Source organism: Anabrus simplex, chromosome X, assembly GCF_040414725.1.
Source record: "Anabrus simplex isolate iqAnaSimp1 chromosome X, ASM4041472v1, whole genome shotgun sequence".
Classification (NCBI taxonomy): Eukaryota; Metazoa; Arthropoda; class Insecta; order Orthoptera; family Tettigoniidae; genus Anabrus; species Anabrus simplex.
In genome coordinates this window covers 125,858,073-125,878,707 of record NC_090279.1, presented here as the reverse complement: position 1 = coordinate 125,878,707, position 20,635 = coordinate 125,858,073, and the positions used below count along the sequence as shown (strand labels likewise).

The 20,635-nt window shown below is 37.6% G+C and overlaps 1 protein-coding gene across 1 annotated transcript in view; it reads left to right on the top strand.

Moving 5' to 3' along the window:
- LOC137503343 (zinc finger protein 180-like) overlaps positions 1-20,635 on the top strand; it is a 71,087-nt gene that overhangs the window by 25,500 nt on the left and 24,952 nt on the right. The window contains exon 3 of the mRNA XM_068230901.1: positions 18,961-19,043. Coding sequence (XP_068087002.1) covers positions 18,961-19,043 — 83 coding nt within the window. The remainder of the gene's footprint in view (positions 1-18,960; positions 19,044-20,635) is intronic.

Here is a 20,635-nt window from a genome sequence, read left to right as displayed (position 1 = left end):
GGCCTAAATTAGCTTCATCAATTCTTGTGTCCGTATATTACTTTGCTTGATACACAAAACTATGAAATAAAACAGCATTTAAGACAATAGACTGTAGACCTGAATCAGCATCATCAGTCCTTGTGTCCCTACGTCTCTTTTCTCGATGATACACTAAACTATGAAATAAAATAATATTTAAACCAATAGACAGTAGGCATATTTAGCTTCATCAATCCTTGTGTCCCTTTGTCACATTTCTTGATGATACACAAAATAATGAATAAAAGTAACATTAAAAACAATATTTCCTAAGGAGGAGACGGACTTAAAGTTACCTTTCTACACGAACGAATTACCAGAAACTCTACGAAGAAGTGTTTGAAGAGCTTCTTCGATGGGTCACTCACTGTCTGTTAGGGGATGTGCAAGTTCGGATTCGGATGAGGAAAACTGGTCATCACTTGATTCATTAGAGTCACTATTCAGAGATATGATGAATTCTTCAAGCGCGTCTTCCATCAGGCCATCGTTCTGCCAGTACTCTTCCTCATTGTTACGAACATGGGAACAATATCCTTCCCAGTCTTCTTTGCTAATAGAACAAATTGCAGTTCTCGTTATGGCTTCGAGCTTTGTCATGGAAATGTCCCCAGTAACATTGCTTTCCTGTACAATCCTCGTTGCCTTCGCCCAAGCCAGTTCAATGGCATTAAACTCGCACATGTAACGTAAATGTTTTATAACACAATTATGTAAGCCTCAATATATAAATCCCTGTTCAACACTTACAACACAAAGACAAGATCAACACTACCGAACTGTTCGACTGGCCACTTGTATCTTCAAAGGGAGACTGGCTGCTGGCTGACGATACTTTTAGGAAGAGCCATAGCCGAGGCGACTGAGAGAGAAAGCAGCTCCCCCTTGTCCCACCTGACGTCCCACTGGTCTTCTCTTAAGCTCGCATCTATACTAGTCCATTGTGACTTATAATAATACTTAAGCATGCAGTGAATAAGTAAGCCATTCAAGAGTCATCTTGCCTTTCTCTTTCATATTTCATAAGGAATAGTGTCTGTGAATAGGCCTTGTAAGTTCACAATTACTCACCTGAACATTTGTTACGTGAATGAATTCATCATTACCAGGATACACATTTGATAACACTCATCGTCCACTTCCTAGCGTGCGTGTCATCATCTTTCAGTATGACTGTATTGCTGTGGGGTATTTCCATTCCCCATTTATATAGATAGTCATTTCACCAGCTCTTCCAGGAGTTCTTGGTTATCTGCCGAAAATATATCCTTGTGGGCAAGGTTGTGAAGAGAGAGGAAGTATAATCATGATCAGAGAGTGTAGTAATTGGCTCTCCTATAAGGAAATGGGATGTAGTTAGGTAAGAGGTTTCAAAAGGGTTATCATTTACTTTTGGTGAGAGGATGTGAGTGTGTGTTGTAATAATGGTCCATTCTTTGTTGGTGAAGCGATAAGAATCCATCACTTGTCTGAAGTGATATATCAGACTCTTGACTGCTGCTACCCTGATTCCACCAAAGTGTGGTGCTGCAGAAGGGATGAAATGCCACATCAGTCCCACGCCTGCAGTTGTGTGAAAAGTTGCTTCCTGAGGGTTGTTTTGCAGAAAGGCCTTTATTTCTGTAGCTGCTCTGAAGAAGATTGTGCCATTATTGCTGTAAATGTTCAGGGGTTGATCTCTATGAGAACTATGTCGATAAAGTGCAGAGAGAAATGTTGTCGTGGTGAGATCAGGTATCATATCTATGTAGACAGCCTTTGTAGCTAGGCAGTCTGGTCTTGTTCGATTGCACATGGAAGCTAATGGGAAAGGGAAGTGTTTGCTGTACTTCTATGCTAGTATGTGTTTAGCACATTAATACGTGCTCCAACCATGCCTATTTAAATGTCAGTCGACACTTAACTTGCAAGTTCAGATGATTTATGCATACCACACGTGTTCTGGAATTAATATTGTAGTGGTTATGTCTTGCAGAAAATAAACTTAAATGCTCCCTTTGTAAGACTGCACGGCTAATAAACATCGCTTGGCGTAGGATATCTTGTAGAATTGTAGTGGGAACACAAATTAATTGAAGTAAGGTTTATAATGTTTCAACCTTGTCAGTGCAAGTAGAATTGAAATGTAATGTTACATTTCTAGTTGATTACAAGCGGTATCGTTTACAACCACTGTTCCGGGTCATCATCAGCCGATGACTTAAAATATAAAAGAAAGAATGCACAGGAAAACAATAGTTGATGTATAAATATCTCACCAGTTGCAGTTCATGATGCACTATAACACTTTAGGGATTAGCAGTGTGTGTTTAAAGTTCCCAAAATCCTCAAAAACTCGAGGATCAATCACAGCAATGGAGCCAGACGCATGATCTTGGAGAGCTGCAAAACATATATGCTAACCGTCACTGTGCTTCCGAATGACTGTGAAACTCGATGAAAAATTAAATAGTTCAAGAAGCAAGCCTGCAAATGCTGCTAGGCAGGAAATTGTACAATACTGTTTAATATACTTGACAATATAAGTATATATTAACGTTTATAGAATCTTGTATATCAGATTCTTGAAATTTGGAGGTGCGAAACAGTTGACATATAAAACAGTTGTGAAAAGAAAGAAGTTAAGAAGCACAATATTAGAACAACTGAGAAACACATTTACACAGCGTGTGATGTCTTTGAAGATAAGAGCTCATGTAGTTCCTGAAGTGACCTAAGGTTTAAATTTAAATGTTTTAATGATGTGAATCATAAATTATATTATAATACGCGGATCAATGCGGAAAAGAATAAGAGAGATAAACAAAGATGTTAATGGAATATAAATAGGTGTAGATCAGAATATAAATAATGACTAAAACAGGTAAAAGCACTATATATAGAGAGAGGGGTTGAATTAGATAATGTAAGGGCGTATTTTGCCCCAAGGCAGGTCCGAACCTCCGCAGAGGTGTTCCTGAGCCGGGGTTTACGTACGGTAGGGTGGCCAGCTCCTTTCCGCTCTTCCATTCCATTACCCCCAACAACAGCGGGTGACAGTCCATCCAAATCTTGACCCGCCCAATGTTGCTTAACTTCGGAGATCTCACGGGATCCGGCTACGGCCGTCACATTGAATTAGATAGGAGATGATTAATAGAGAATAGGGAAATAAAGGAGTAGATGTTTAAGGTGGGGTAGCTCAATCGGTTATTGGAGGTAGAAAACGTGGGTAGGGACTGTGTAAGGCATGGAAAATCGAATTTGAGTCTGGAAATTTAGCATTTTATAAAATCAGAATGAGGAAGTCGAATAGATTATTGGGTTTTTCAGAAATGTCGTTTAAATTGAAATTATTGGTCAAGGTGAATGAAAGAATTTTCAGTTGTGTTTAGTAGGGGACCTTTGTTAATAATTTTAAGTATTACCATGTCCTGTTCAGTTTTGGTGAAATTATGTTTAGAGTCTTGTATGTGTTGTCCTACTGCAGAAAATCCGTTATATATTTTTTTTTTTGCTAGTGGCTTTACGTCGCACCGACACAGATAGTTCTTATGGTGACGACGTTATATTTTATAGCGTTGACATGTTCAGAGTATCTGATAATAAAATTACGTCCAGTATGACCATTGTACGAAGAGCTACAGTTGTTACATTTGAATCTGTATACTCCACATTTAGAAAAGCATTAGATTTATTTTATGAGTTAGAGTTGTGTAATACATCAAGATTTCTGTTATAGGTTCCAAAAGATACTTTCATATTGTATTTTTCAAGAACGTTGGTGACTTCATAAGCGTGTTGAGTGAAAGTGAATGCAGTGGCCACTGCATGTTCCACTTTCACCACAGCTGTTATAAGTGACCCACTGACCAAATTAAATTAGGCTTTTGCGGCAATCTCAATTTTAAATCCAGTAATGCCAAAATATTCAGGTACAATATGTTGTAGATGAAAGATTTCTTTCAACACTATATACTGCTGTATAAATGATACAGAAGTATTAAAAATGTAATATTTTGATATATTGATGTGTTGAATTAGTAAAATTGATTTGTAGAAATCCTATGTGTGGTGTGAAAATCTCATTTTCAGTATAAATTGTTGTGTAGAACTATAAATTTAAACTACCTGTAGACTTCACAGTGCTTATGCAGTGTCATTCTACAGTATTAACAGTTAACTTTTCTGAGATGCCCAGCTATCTTTTAGCTGTTAATTTGAATACAATAATTGGTTTTGCAGTAAAATAATGATAATCATTAAATTTACTCTTTGTTAATTGATAATTCACCCATGTGTCATTGAAATGTGTTTGATCTAACCCAGTTTCTTCCCTGTGGAGATAAATTGACCCATGAGCGCTTCTCTATGCCCAGATACATTTGATCCATGATTCCTTTTTACAGCATATACCCCACAATTTACTAGTGTTTTCTTACATTTCTCTGAGTATTAGCTTCCAATTATTCCATGGGATAATTCTGGATGTTGGTTTGTCTTCAAACAAGTGTAAACTTTGTTTCTTAATATGGATATATCTGTGTTGATGTAGTACAGTCGAAGTTCATAGAACTATTGCGATAAACCTATTTCTTGATTGTTGTCTCATTTTCTCTGTCCCTCAGTGGGAGAAATCATTTGTTGTATCGTGTGGTGCTGAATGTTCTGCTTGTCAACAAATGTTAGTTAAAGGGAATTGTTTTTGAGTGTTTTACACCAACTGATGTTCTGTTAGGATCAACTTGCGTTAGCTCGATCACCTCAAGAATGGTGTTACTTCGGCCTGTGCTGCAAGAATAAAAGCATAAACTTGGAAGCATGATATATCGTAATTCCAGTGCTGATATGTTTGATAAATCTCTTAAAGGGATTCTTGGTGAAAGACATATGAAGAAGCTGCGAGGAAGTAAGGGCTACCTCGATCGTAGAACCGAGGAGCATAGGTAGGCAGACCATCTTGACTTCAAGGGAGGAAAATATGCTGTGCATGGAATTTTGAGAGATGTGCCTTTGGATTCTATTTTACTCTTCACTTCTCCAAAGTAACCCGATACATCATAAAATTTTGGACATATATGTGAAAACTTATGTCCAAAGGTGCATGTAAATCTGGCTATCTGTGAACACCAAATTTTAAAAATAATAACTTACTTCTTAACGTATTGTTTGAAATTACATAGTAAGATTCACTTACAATAAGTATTGGAAGAGGAGGAATTCAAGCAATTGCTTCTCTGTGGTACTGAACGTTAGACCGTGTATCTATCGACTTGCATTTGGGAGATGCTGGGTTCGAACCCACTGTTGACAGTCGTGAAGTGCATGTTTTCCATGGTTTCATATTTTCACAGTAAGCAAATTGTGCAGCTGTGCCTGAATTAAGGCTAACAGTTGCTTCCTTCCCACTCCTAGCCATTTTCTAGATCATCGCCATGCAACCTATCTGTGTCAGTGTGATGTAAACCAATAGTAAAAAGAACCAAACAGTTCTTTGGTGATTGAGAAATGGCAGAAATCTTAAAAAAAAACAATATTCCGTAGGTTACGTTTTAAGGCTTAAATTTATGAATTCAACTGGACCCAGATAGGTCTTACGGCGATGATGGGTCAGGAAAGGGCTAGGAGTGGGAAGGAAGCAGCCGTGGCTTTAATTAAGGTACAGCCTCAGCATTTGCCTGGTATGAAAATGGGAAACCACAGAAAACCATTTTCAGGGCTGCCGACAGTGGGGTTCAAACCTACTATCTCCCGAATACTGGATACTGGCCGCACTTAAGCGACTGCAGGTATCGACCTCGCTTGCTTTATCATTACATAATCTTTTCATTTTAGGGGGATGTCTCCCTAGAAATTTGGTTCTTACTAAAATTCTATTGTTTCAGTAAACCTGTTGTAATTAGGATAATATAAGCCCGGTTTAGAATTTAAGAATAGCTATGTTAATTAGATAGTAAGTTGCTTGCTTTGGAAAGGTCAGAAATCACATGACAGCAGAGATGTCTATGAATTTATCTACCAGAGTACATCCAGCAGGAATACTGTTGATTTCATTGCATACGCAAGCCTGCAAGATTGAATTGCTGAGGTTTAGCGCTATTCAGAGAGCCTTACGCCAATTGCACTTAACACAGCAGCCTCTCGAACTTGTACTTTCTCTGTCACCATCTGGCTGTGACGACCAGGTAATGAACAGCATTGGCAGGAGCTATGAGATCATATTTCAGCGTGTCCTCAAGATGAGTTCTCAGTTCTCTGTGGTGATCTTAATGCGCATGTTAGTCACACTAAGAATTGTTATAGCTGCCATGGTGGTAATACTTACGGTATCTGATATGATGATGGAACTCATATTTTAGATTTCACCAAGGCAAATGACTTGGTTTCGGCTAATACGTTCTTCAAAAGTGCATCAATCACCTCATAACCTACACTTGTGGTGACTGCAGCAACCAAATTGACCTTATCGTTGTTTGGCGCCGTGATCTCGGACTAAGAAAGGATGTGAATGTCATGTCATCTGTGTATCACCTCAGTATGAGGTTGTCACAGCGGATTTAATGTATCGTAGAGGTGGAGGGATAAATGCCCCCGAGAAGATCAAGTGGTGGATGCTTAAATACTAGGAGACCCTAGCAGACAGCATAGATTTTTCTCTCATTGACCTGAATGCAATTGACACCATACGGACACATGCTACACATCTTTCACTACAACCGTTCCAATAAACTTGGGTACGACATAACCTAGTTCCTACTGTATTGAAAATGAAACGTTTTTATGGGTGATTCCAGTTAAGAAAGGGGTATAGGAAAAGACAAAGGCATACTGTATGTAAACTGGGTTTTACAAAAGACTCGAGAACACAGGGGAAGAATTGTCTTTGCCGAACGTGTGGCTAAGAAATCTGTCGCTGAATCTAGGCGCACTCACTCTAATGATTTGTATACAAGGTGTATCAGAAATAACCATACCGACTAAGGAATGAAGCATGCTCTTCGTGTGATGTTGAGAATGATGGAGGAGTCAGATTCTCGGGGAAATGTTTCTTTTTGAGGAAATGAATTGACCTTCTTACTTCTGAGTGTGCAGTTGATATTGATGAACTAGCTCTATTTGCAATGCCAGGGAGCCAGCAGTTGTGCGTAAGAAAAGGGAAGGGAGGGAGGGGGAGTGAAAAGTGGGAAGCAGAGGTAAAGCTCGGTGCGAATGCACAAGTTTCTCGTTCATTTCGCATAGTCGGTTCTGTGCTCCGGTAGGCAGTGTACAGTTTGTTCTACACAAATCGACTACTATGTGAACCCCATAGAAGAAAAAGACATACGTGTACCAAGAATACAGGCAGCTTTCCAAACCGTTTGCCACACATTACACATCCTGAAAAGAGTGCAAAGTCACTCACTACTACACCATAGTGAAATATGCTTCGAAGTAGGAGGGGGCCATACTGAACATATACTGTAATCAAGCCAATGGGCGTGTTGATTCCTTCGTTCAGTATTTCATTGAATTTACAATGTTATGAGTGAAGGAATACATAACCGCAGCGCAGTGGCGTTGCATCTTCGAGCATGTTAATTAATGTAGAATATTAGTGCGACAAACAGGTGAGAGGAGAAACAATCTGGTGCTTTCCTTGACTTACACGTGTGTCTTTAAATACAATGTGTTCTTTAACTGTATGTGCAGGTACGGCTATTTAATAAATGAACTGTGGATATTGCCAGGAAGCATTATCTCTGTCTGCGTCGTACACTACACTCGTCAATTCCAATCGTGCACCAGGAAGTAACAATTTAACCTTATTTTCTCAAAAAGAATTATTTTTCCCGTCAGTCTGATTGAATCATCGTTCTTAACATAACACAAAGAGCATCCTTGATTTTTGGTCGGTATACTTCTGATAAAAACTGTACACTACTGAACTCAAAAGAAGGAGAAAAAGAACTATTTTCCAGCCGACCAAAATTGACACAGGTATTGAACACTGTGTGCATAAAAGGCAAAGATGACCAGTGATTACAAGACAAACAGGAAATTCTCAATGGCAACAACATTTGTAGAGTTTTCCTGCATTGAATTCCTACATCACCCTGTTCCAGATGGTAAGTCCCATCTTATGCATCACATCGAAAGAAGTCGACAGTGCCATTATGATTATGAAAAACCAGAAAGTGCCAGGACCAGATGACCTTCCAAAAATCTTCTGGAAATTATAGCAATTTAAAGAACCTGTTATCAACTGGCTGACAAGCTTCTTCAGAGTTGTCTCTGGCTTTGTTCCCACTCATTGGGCTACAAACATCCTTGTGCCTATTTTTAAGCAAGATGTCGATCCAGCAGTGTGTGCAAATTATCGTCCAATTTGCCTGTAATTGTACGTGAGAAGATCTTTGTGAGTGTCCTTCATTATTGACTGAGTGAAATCGTTGGCATTATTACTAACCAGTGCGTCTTCATTAAGGATGCTGGAACAACTCATGCAATTTCACTGCCAGAATGCTAATTGAAAAGCACTGAGAGCATCTACAGTCACAGTACTTTGCCTTCCTTGATCTTGAAATGACTTTCGTGTTCCACACCGTGTGATCCGGTCTGCAATCGTGACCATGGTGGTGTACTAGAAATGCTTATAATTTGCATCAAGATGCTGTAGAGGAACACCAGAGGTTGTGTATGTTACGCTGTCAATGTCACGGAGAGCTTCTCACTGAAACTTGGTGTATACACCAATGTTCCACACTCTCCCCATTGCCCTTTGTCCTCAGCATAGACACCACTACATGGGACCTGCAAAGGGTGTTCCTAGGACACCCTTATATGTAGATGATGTTGCACTTGCTAATGGACCCAGAATGGGACTGCAGCATCAAGATGAATATTGGTAGACCTGGTTCTCACAATACAACCTTAGAATGAACAAACAAAAAAAAAAGAGTGAATACCTGGAGTCATCCGAACCATCTAATGGCTCCATCCAAGTTGGTTCATATGTCTAGGATCTTGCCTACAGACTGATAGTAGGGTAGTTGTTGAAGTGTGAATAATGATAAAGGCAGCATGGATGAGATGAAGGGAAGTCACAGGCACACTCTTTGACTGAAGGATGCCACTACATCTGAAGTTCAGAAAATACTGCATGGTACTACGTCTTACTGTGTACGGTGTTGAATGTCGACAGACTGGGAAATGTATGGAGTAGCAATTATACAACATGGGAATGTGTATACTCCATTAGTCGTTGGGCATCATAATCCTGCATCGCGTAAAAAAGACACGGTCCACCGGCGAATGGGCATCACACCCGTCACTCGTGAGGCACCTATGGTATGGTCGTGTCCTTTTGCGGTATCTGATGCAGTTGACAATTTCACCCAATCCCTTGGAATTACTTTGCAATGTCCACATGGACCTACAATAAAAAATAGACATTGGAAATAAGATACAAAAATTTAAAACTAGAAATCCTGCTGGGATTGGTAAAATTTCTGGGCATATACAAAATCATTTCGTTGAGATGTAGAACTTAATCTGTACTGCTTAACTTATTAGTGTATGTGTGAAGCAGCTATGCCAGATGAATGAAGAATTAGTGTAGCAGCACCCTGTGTATAAAGAAAATGTGATAAACATAAAGCCAATAATTACATTCTAGTCATTTTGACTGGTGTTGTATGCAAGCTCTTGGAATGCATTCATTCTGATTATATTATACACATTTACGAAATTACCAACTGGTTCGATACAAGGTAGTTCAGGTTCAGGAGACATTATTCCTTTGAAACTCATGTTGTAGATTCCAGCAAGGTATAGCAGATATATTAGAATCAGGATTTCAAATGTATCACGATTGACATATCTAATGATTTTGGTAGGATAGAACTTGGGAAAGACTACTGACAAATATTATTGCAGTTGGGCTAGATGAAATAGTCACTGAGTGGGTGGCTATAAAGATGTGGCCAAATTAATAGAGAAATATTAACAATTTGAGAATTGAACACATAAGATGTTACCAATTTTTAAATCATCATCATGAAACCAGATCTGAACAAGCTTCTCAATCAAGCCAATTTCTGCCATTATATATGTTTTTCAGATTTTTTCTTTGCTGTCGCCCAAAGATTTTCTAGGGGGTTCATGTCTGGACTGCTTGTAGGCCAATTAAGCACTTTTACGTTGTTTTCCATTAAAAATTCCCTTTCTTTTTCGCTTTGTGGCAAGGATCCTTGTCTTGCATAAAAATAAATTCGCTTAGGTCTAACCACTCTTGCACCTGGGGTAGCAGATGGGTTATTAATGCTATGCTGTTCACGTCTCGTAGTTCCTTCAACAATATATAATAGTCCACAGCCGTACCGAGAAAACACAATTTCAATCAATCAATCAATACTGATCTGCATTTAGGGCAGTCGCCCAGGTGGCAGATTCCCTATCTGTTGCTTTCCTAGCCTTTTCCGAAATGATTTCAGAGAAATTGGAAATTTATTGAACATCTCCCTTGGTAAGTTATTCCAATCCCTAACTCCCCTTCCTATAAATGAATATTTGCCCCAGTTTGTCCTCTTGAATTCCAACTTTATCTTCATATTGTGATCTTTCCTACTTTTATAGACGCCATTCAAACCTATTCGTCTACTAATGTCATTCCACGCCATCTCTCCGCTGACAGCTCGGAACATACCACTTAGTCGAGCAGCTCTTCTTCTTTCTCTCAATTCTTCCCAACCCAAACATTGCAACATTTTTGTAACGCTACTCTTTTGTCGGAAATCACCCAGAACAAATCGAGCTGCTTTTCTTTGGATTTTTTCCAGTTCTTGAATCAGGTAATCCTGGTGAGGGTCCCATACACTGGAACCATACTCTAGTTGGGGTCTTACCAGAGACTTATATGCACTCTCCTTTACATCCTTACTACAACCCCTAAACACCCTCATAACCATGTGCAGAGATCGGTACCCTTTATTTACAATCCCATTTATGTGATTACCCCAGTGAAGATCTTTCCTTATATTAACACCTAGATACTTACAATGATCCCCAAAAGGAACTTTCACCCCATCAACGCAGTAATTAAAACTGAGAGGACTTTTCCTATTTGTAAAACTCACAACCTGACTTTTAGCCCCATTTATCAACATACCATTGCCTGCTGTCCATCTCACAATATTTTCGAGGTCACGCTGCAGTTGCTCACAATCTTGTAACTTATTTATCACTCTATAGAGAATAATATCATCCGCAAAAAGTCTTAGCTCCGATTCCACTCCTTTACTCATATCATTTATATATATAAGAAAACATAAAGGTCCGATAACACTGCCCTGAGGAACTCCCCTCTCAACTATTACAGGGTCAGACAAAGCTTCACCTACTCTAACTCTCCGAGATCTATTTTCTAGAAATATAGCAACCCATTCAGTCACTCTTTTGTCTAGTCCAATTGCACTCATTTTTGCCAGTAGTCTCCCATGATCCACCCTATCAAATGCTTTAGACAGGTCAATCGCGATACAGTCCATTTGACCTCCAGAATCCAAGATATCTGCTATATCTTGCTGGAATCCTACAAGTTGAGCTTCAGTGGAATAACCTTTCCTAAAACCGAATTGCCTTCTATCGAACCAGTTATTAATTTCACAAACATGTCTAATATAATCAGAAAGAATGCCTTCCCAAAGCTTACATACAATGCATGTCAAACTTACTGGCCTGTAATTTTCAGCTTTATGTCTATCACCCTTTCCTTTATACACAGGGGCTACTATAGCAACTCTCCATTCATCTGGTATAGCTCCTTCGGCCAAACAATAATCAAATAAGTACTTCAGATATGGTACTATATCCCAACCCATTGTCTTTAGTATATCCCCAGAAATATGATCAATTCCAGCCGCTTTTCTAGTTTTCAACTTTTGTATCTTATTGTAAATGTCATTGTTATCATACGTAAATTTTATTTCTTCTTTGGCCTTAGTCTCTTCCTCTATCTCGACATTATCCTTGTAACCAACAATCTTTACATACTGCTGACTGAATACTTCTGCCTTTTGAAGATCCTCACATACACACTCCCCTTGTTCATTAATTATTCCTGGAATGTCCTTCTTGGAACCTGTTTCTGCCTTAAAATACCTATACATACCCTTCCATTTTTCACTAAAATTTGTATGACTGCCAATTATGCTTGCCATCATGTTATCCTTAGCTGCCTTCTTTGCTAGATTCAATTTTCTAGTAAGTTCCTTCAATTTCTCCTTACTTCCACAGCCATTTCTAACTCTATTTCTTTCCAGTCTGCACCTCCTTCTTAGTCTCTTTATTTCTCTATTATAATAAGGTGGGTCTTTACCATTCCTTACCACCCTTAAAGGTACAAACCTGTTTTCGCATTCCTCAACAATTTCTTTAAACCCATCCCAGAGTCTGTTTACATTTTTATTTACCGTTTTCCACCGATCATAGTTACTTTTTAGAAACTGCCTCATACCTGCTTTATCAGCCATATGGTACTGCCTAACAGTCCTACTTTTAAGACCTTCCTTTCTATCACATTTATTTTTAACTACCACAAAAACAGCTTCATGATCACTAATACCATCTATTACTTCAGTTTCCCTATAGAGCTCATCTGGTTTTATCAGCACCACATCCAAAATAATTTTCCCTCTGGTTGGTTCCATCACTTTCTGAATCAGCTGTCCTTCCCATATTAACTTATTTGCCATTTGTTGGTCATGCTTCCTGTCGTTCACATTTCCTTCCCAATTGACACCTGGCAAATTCAGATCTCCCGCTACAATCACATTTCTTTCCATGTCGTTTCCCACATAGCTGACTATCCTATCAAATAATTCCGAATCCGCGTCAGTGCTACCCTTTCCCGATCTGTACACTCCAAATATATCAAGTTGCCTATTATCTTTAGAAATGAGCCTTACACCTAGAATTTCATGTGTCTCATCTTTAACTTTTTCGTAGCTTACAAATTCTTCTTTCACCAGAATGAAAACTCCCCCTCCCACCTTTCCTATCCTATCTCTACGATACACACTCCAGTGCCGTGAGAAAATTTCTGCATCCATTATATCATTTCTCAGCCATGATTCAACTCCTATTACAATATCTGGTAAATATATATCTATTAAATTACTTAATTCTATTCCTTTCTTTACAATACTTCTACAGTTCAACACTAACAATTTTATGTCATCCCTACTTGATTTCCAGTTCCCTGTTCCCTTATCACCGCTCCCTAGGCCATCCCGTTTCCCTGAATGTATCTCCCTATTACCCTTCCAAACAAATTTCCTAACTTATACGTACCACTGCGGTTTAAATGAAGGCCATCCGAGCGCAGATCCCTTTCTCCTACCCACCCATTAGGATCTAGAAATTTCACTCCCAGTTTCCCACAGACCCACTCCATAGTCTCATTTAAATCCCCAATCACCCTCCAGTCAGTATCCCTCCTACACAGTATTCCACTAATAACAATCTTCGCTTTCTTAAACTTCACCCGTGCTGCATTTACCAGATCCCACACATCTCCAACTATGTTGGTACTTATATCAGCTTGCCTTACGTTGTTGGTACCAACGTGAAACACTACCACCTTCTCCTTCCCCTCCTCCCTCTCTTCTACTTTCCTCAACATCTGCCTCAACCGAATTCCTGGATAACATTCTACCCTGGTTCCCTTTCCTCCACACACTTTCCCCACGTGTCTAACGATGGAATCCCCCATGACCAGAGCCTCAACCCTACCCACCTCATTTGATCCCCTCCCCTTCTGGTCAGCCCTATCTTTCCTGATAGCTGCAGAAGCTACTTCCTCCTCCCTTTTCTCCTTCCCATGACCCTGTTCCACCTGTCTTTTCCTATCCTCTACTCTACATTTCCCTTTCCTACCTTTTCCCTTCCTCCTACTTCCACGCATCTCAGCAACAGTTCCCTGTCCCTCATCTTCCCTCTGTTGTTCTACCTGGAGTGACTCGTACCGATTTCGCACAGACACCTGTCCTGAATTCTGATCCTGAATAGACCCCTTGGCCTGCAATCTCCTTCCCCTTAGAACATTAGACCACCTGTCTTCTACAACTCCTCCCTCTCCTTCCCCTCCCTCTTGTACACCTACTGTAACCTGTACAATGTTTGAGGGAGTCCTATCTTCCTTCCTGTCTTCTGTGAGAATCCTAATTATCTCCCTCAAACTTTCCAACTCCTCCCTCATACCCCTCAATGCCTCACCACACCCACAATAAGTACACTCACGCTCCTTAGCCATTCTTTACGGGGGAAAAATTTTAAATTAAAAAAAAAAAATAACTTATTTGCAAAAAAAAAAAATGAACGGAGGGATATATTGTCTGGGATAGTACACAACAATAAGGTAATTAATATACGACTACACTACAATACTACTTAGTCGTGCTCTATTATTTTTTATTTTTTTTATCCTACAACCCCTAACAGGATAAAAGCTGCTGTTAATTACTGAATATCGAAAGTAATACACAAGAACTACACAATTCCAAACTGCAATTAAGCCTATTCTAATTTCAACAATATTTTAGTAAGAGTTTCTACGGATACCTCTACCACACCAGTACTACACGAATATTTTACAATAATAAAATAAGCACACTAAATTCTAATAGGATATTACTCGTATACTACTGTACAGTACACTACAGTAATTTTTAAACTACTTTCAGACGTATCGTAATTACGATACCGGTACCGTACCGTATGTCACTACTAAGCACAACAGAAATGAAATTTGCAAGAACTACTGTACTCAAAGATTACCAACGAAGCTAAATGGTTAGACAAATTATTATTAGTATTACGGTCTAATAGATATACACGAAAGATACGGCACTATCTAAATGTACTGTATCTATAATACAATGTATCTACACTACACTACACTGCGTTTGGTTAAAAGCTTAAGTATCAAAAGGATTGCCGTACACGAAGAAAAAACACGAATATAACTGGCAAGATACTATCTAATATATTATACCTTATCTTCACTACAATTCTACTGAAATGTGGTTATGTGATTATTACAGCTGGTGGATTACTATTATTTTCCCTACTCCACGGGACGGAGAAAAAAAAATGTCCTTAATTAGGCCTACTGAAAAATACGAGGTTGTCTACAATAATTTCTCAAATATTTCTATCAAAACTACTACTACTACTACTACTCCAGGGACATGAACTGCAATTACTGGGATATATGAACTTTATTATTATTAGCTAACCGCTCATAAATACTGAAAGATCGAGGGAGCGAAATATAAATTACGGATACTAACTACCTACTCAAAAGTACAAATGAATGGAATACAAGGTCAGCTGATTTTTATTTATATTTACTTGACTACACTAAACCCTTTGTTTACGACTGTAGCCAACAATGCAACAATGCACACTCCAGACCATCACTGAAGTTGGATGCTTCACACAATCTGGATGGAATGCTTCTCCTTGTTTTCTTCTGACATATTGACATGTCTCTTCTTCGACAGTAAATACCGAATCGTCATTGAAACAAACCTGAAATAAATGAAACAAATAAGCCTAACATTAATTGCAATAAGCTGTATAGTTTCAAAGGAAAATTTCATACTTGTATTGTACAGTTACATCGGTTAGATTGGGTTAAAAATGGAACAATGAATGATAATTTAGGAATTACACTTATTGTCATGGACTTGCCGTTTTGCAGTCATTAGATAAGAAATTCTGCAGAATCTGGGCCCACGGGAACCTCTTTGCAGCTATGTCAGGAATAATCTTTGGTTTTCTTCAAAGTTGTCTTGCTTTCATTCCAGCATTAAACAGCTCTCGGTCTCACAGCCCTGGCTGATATGAATGACCCATACTCTTCTAATTTCTGACGTAAATCTGAACTAGTAGCTTCGCGATTGTTTACTAAAAAATTAATCAGTTTTTTCTTACTCCTTGGGGTTAGTCTCCAACACGTCGACATTTTGTCTTCCTCTTGTCTTCACATTTTTAAATTCTACTAACAGATTGCTGTGATATTTGCAACCTACAAGCTATCTCTTGCTGTGAATAACGTATCTCAACAAGTATCTCTCTGACAATGCCTATCTTTCTTAGCGAAAGGTCATTTTGTCTCCCAATAATCTCAAAAATTGTCAGTTCTCTAGAATTTCATCTGAACTCGTGAATATTGTCAATAATCTATATAATTTACAGAATGCACAGTCTTAACAATAGGTCACATTATTTACTGCCATACAGCAACAGTATGCAGATATAGATGATAACAGAACATGAGCACTAAAAAAAAAATGACACTAAAACACATGAATAATGAAATTACATTGTGGTTCTCACTGTAGCCACTATATAAAAAATACATTACTTTTTCTGCTATTGGCTTTACGTCGCACCGACACAGATAGGTCTTATGGCGACGATAGGACAGGAAAGGGCTAGGAATGGGAAGGAAGTGGCCATGGTCTTAATTAAGGTACAGCCCCAGCATTCGCCTGGTATGAAAATAGGAAACCACGGAAAACTATCTTCAGGGCTGCCGACAGTGGGGTTCGAACCCGCTATCTCCCGAATACTGGATACTGGCCCACTTAAGCGACTGCAGCTATCGAGCTCAGTAAATACATTACTGACGACAAGGATATCCCAAGGGGTAACGTTATCACCAAGCATGTTCTAGGATTAGGCTGTAAAGGTCGATAATTTACGTAATGATAGAAATATATCCTTTACCCTAATAATTGATGATGATGATGACGCTTGTTGTTTAAAGGGGCCTAACATCGAAGGTCATCGGCCTTCGCCCTAATAATTATGCCACATCAGGTTTATTTCTAGAAAATAGAACTGAGAGCTTTAGAGTTCGTGAAGCTATACTTGATCCTGTAACAATTATGGGATTGGGTCCCACAGGGCAATATTATGAGACTTTTATTTCCTAATATATATATATATATATATATATATATATATACAATATGAATAATGAACTTTAATCAGAGGTAAGGCTTTTTGTGATAAATAAGTTTCACGATTGTGAGTGATTGCAAAAGACCTTGACAATATTGTAAGATGGACATCAGGCAATGTTATGTTGGTAAATGGGATGAAAAAGTCATGTTGGGTGTTTCATAAATAGAATGGGATGTCTCTGTTTTAATAAAGGTGTTGCTGAGGTGAAACTTCCTGTGTAAGTACCTAGTTATTAATAATAAGAATAGATCTTCATTGTCCTAATCACATATACAGGATTGAAAATAAAATGTACAGAACTCTTAATGTGATTATGAGGTTATTTAGGTGTTGTAAGGTAGAGGGCATATAAAAACTCCAGTATGGCCACAGTGAGAGTATGAGACCGTCACCAGTATTACTTGATTAGAGAACATGAAATAATCCACAGAAACAGCTCTATTTCTTGTGGGTGATTTCTGACGAGTTGTGTTACAGAGATGTTGCAAAGGTTCGGCTGGGAAGACTTGGAGAAAAGATACAAGCTGTTCGATTAAGCAGTATATTCTGAGATGTCATTGGAGAGATGGCTTGGAATGACTAGTTGATGAATAAATTTGAGTCATGTTCTTTAAATGTAGGAAATGTCACAACATGAAGATAGGTAGGATTTCAAGGGGACAAATGTTCACTTATAGGAAGATACTTTAATGAATGAAACAATTTACCAAGGGAGTTGTTTCATACATGTCCACAATCTTTTACTACATAAACAACCAAGAGCCCTAAATGGTGATGATTGATTGATTGATTGATTGATTGATTGATTGATTGATTGATTGATTGATTGATTGATTGATTGATTGATTTTCATTTCTTGTTCTTAATGTGATGTACAGAGAGGGACGATTGATATTTCAATGGTTATGATTTAAGCATTGTGCACCTGTTGGGAAAGTGGTAGGTATGTTGTGGGATTATTTGATATTAGTCTGAAGTGTTTTGGGAAAGAAAGTATATAGGAACATGGAAATGAACAAAGAGGTGACAAGTCAGGTCATGTGTAGAAGGATGGGAACAGGGGAATGTGAATATAAGAGGATAATGAAAATAGCTAGTCATTGTGGAAATAGGGATCAACAGAAAGAGAAAGAGAAACAAGGAATCGTATTGGGTAGTGATTTGGAGAAAGTAATTATTATGATTATTATTATTAATTATTTGCCTTAAATTGTACATGTACACATACATGGATGTGCCTCCATCCCCACATGCATGTGCTGAATAGTCACAAATATGTAGGCAATTTTAAATTTACATATTTTCAGATGTTACTCCTTTTCTATTGCTGCCTTGTCTACTGCTATCCTACACTGTGTTCCTTGTCACGTTCTTATCTCTCTTATCATTTGTCTGAAGAGCATTGGCAAAAGAGCCTCGGGTTAAGATGCAGCAGGTCATTGTGCATGTTACATTACAAAAAAGGGTAAAAATTAAGTAAATGCAATTTGTTTTAATCTAATAGCAGTTGTATAGTATTATTTGAAGTAATGACACACGTATATGATTTCATTGTTTGTAAATACGGAAGATATTATGAGTAGAATTATGTAAATAATGTACATTTATTAAGGATGAGCTGTGTGTTTAATATAAAACATAGTGTAAATTTTATAATACTGTTTTTTATGAAATTTTCTTCTGTGCTCATCTAATATTTAGTGTTTGATAATAATGTATTTTCGTGTACCATTTGCCACCAAGGTAGACACCTCTTTTGCATTTAAAGTGATTTTGATTTCATTGTTCCTTTCCATTCTTATATTTTTAAAATGGCATATAAATTATTTATACTCTTCTTGTGCCACTATGAAATTTATATTCTCAGCTGTTTCTTGTTTAGTCCTATATATTTTTATTTCCTTCTTTTCCCTTCTTTATTCTATTCTTTTTGTTTCTTACTTATAGCCGTCCGAAGATACTAAGGAGGATATATTCATAGAAGAACATGCGGATGATCAGCTGTTGCCGTACATCAAAGAAGAAACAAAGTACGTACACTACAAATCCCACACAGTATGGAATAGGTTGTACCTACTGTAAGAGTTGTGTTCAGTAGTGTTTGCTTTATCTCCAAAATGTGGCCATTTTCATCAGTTTAATCCTTTCTTTACAAGGTTACATTTAAACATGAATATCTAAATAATGCTATTGGTTTATTTTTCTAAAATATTCACAAACTTTAACATCATATTTATTGTTCCATCATGTAGTTTTATTGAATAAATATCTACAAAAAAACTCTGGTAAAGCTAGATATTTTTTAAGTGTATTTGTTTACAAAAGCTTTAAGCAACCATGAAACATTAACAAGAAAGTGACAAGCTAAGTCATGTATAGAATGATGGGAGCAGGGGAATGTGAACATAAGAGGATAAAGAAAATAGCTAGTCATTGTGGGTATGTCTCTGTCACTGCATTGTTTGTTCATCACATTCTTATCATCTGAAATTATATCTGTAACTATTGCTTCCACATATTCTCAGTAATTTTTTTATGTTTGTACCAACTGTGACACACAGAAAAAGCCATGTGTGTAGATTATAAGCTGAATCTACAAATTCAAAATTGTTAGGTTTTATGTACATTGTAGCAATATAATTATTTCAAATTAACATAATTAGGTTCATTAATCAACATAATGATGGCTGAGTTCAATAGTGTGATAATAACTCAAAAAATGTCATTTTAAAATTTTATATATTTAGTTAGATTCTTTTTTTTAAATTACCTTTTCTGTTTTCTTGTGTGTTAAGTCTGATTCCTCCATTTGTGAATGCCGATGTAGATAATGTGTTGTAGAAAAAGAACTTTCAGATTAGTAGTGCTGCATCTTAGATATCATAGGTTTCAAATAAAACTTCCACATTTTTGTAAGCATAAAAATAATAACATGGTATTGAATTTATTTTTGGTCCAGTGTTGTTGTCACACCTGCTCATTGTCACCAATTCCCACTATTCATTTTAGTGCTAATTGTCAGTCAGGAGGTTGTAGTGTGTTGATTGCAAACACATTTACACAATTAGTATAAACTAATAAAATTTACAGCTACAAGGGAAGTTTTAAATTTGTGCAGGTTGCCTAAAAGAATTTCAGATTTCTTCAAGTAAGTGAATTTATTATCTTGTAAGAGTAGGTAAATAATAATAATATAATAATATAATATTATTTCAAAATTGTAATTTTTATCACTGACATTGCAAAGTAGCACAAGTGTACATCCTGTTTTCAAACATGTAATATAGTAATGTTTTTTGAACTGTACGTGTGCCATTGGACTACTTGCTAATTAATTTTTTGCTGTCACACCTTTGTTGGTTACTCTGTGAAACGATCTTTGATAATCCCTAGGAAATGATTGTATAATCACGGATTGGTGCTCTGAACTGAGCCCTTGTATCGGCAGGTCCTGCAATGGCTAGTCACAGCGTAAGGTTTGACTTCAAACCAGATTAGTGATGGAAACTATAAATTCTGAAAGATTTATCTGATTTTGTGGGTGGTTAGAGTCTTCTCGACTGTTATCTGACGCATTGACGTGTTCCTATTCTACATTCACAACTAGTGGCAAGAAATGTTC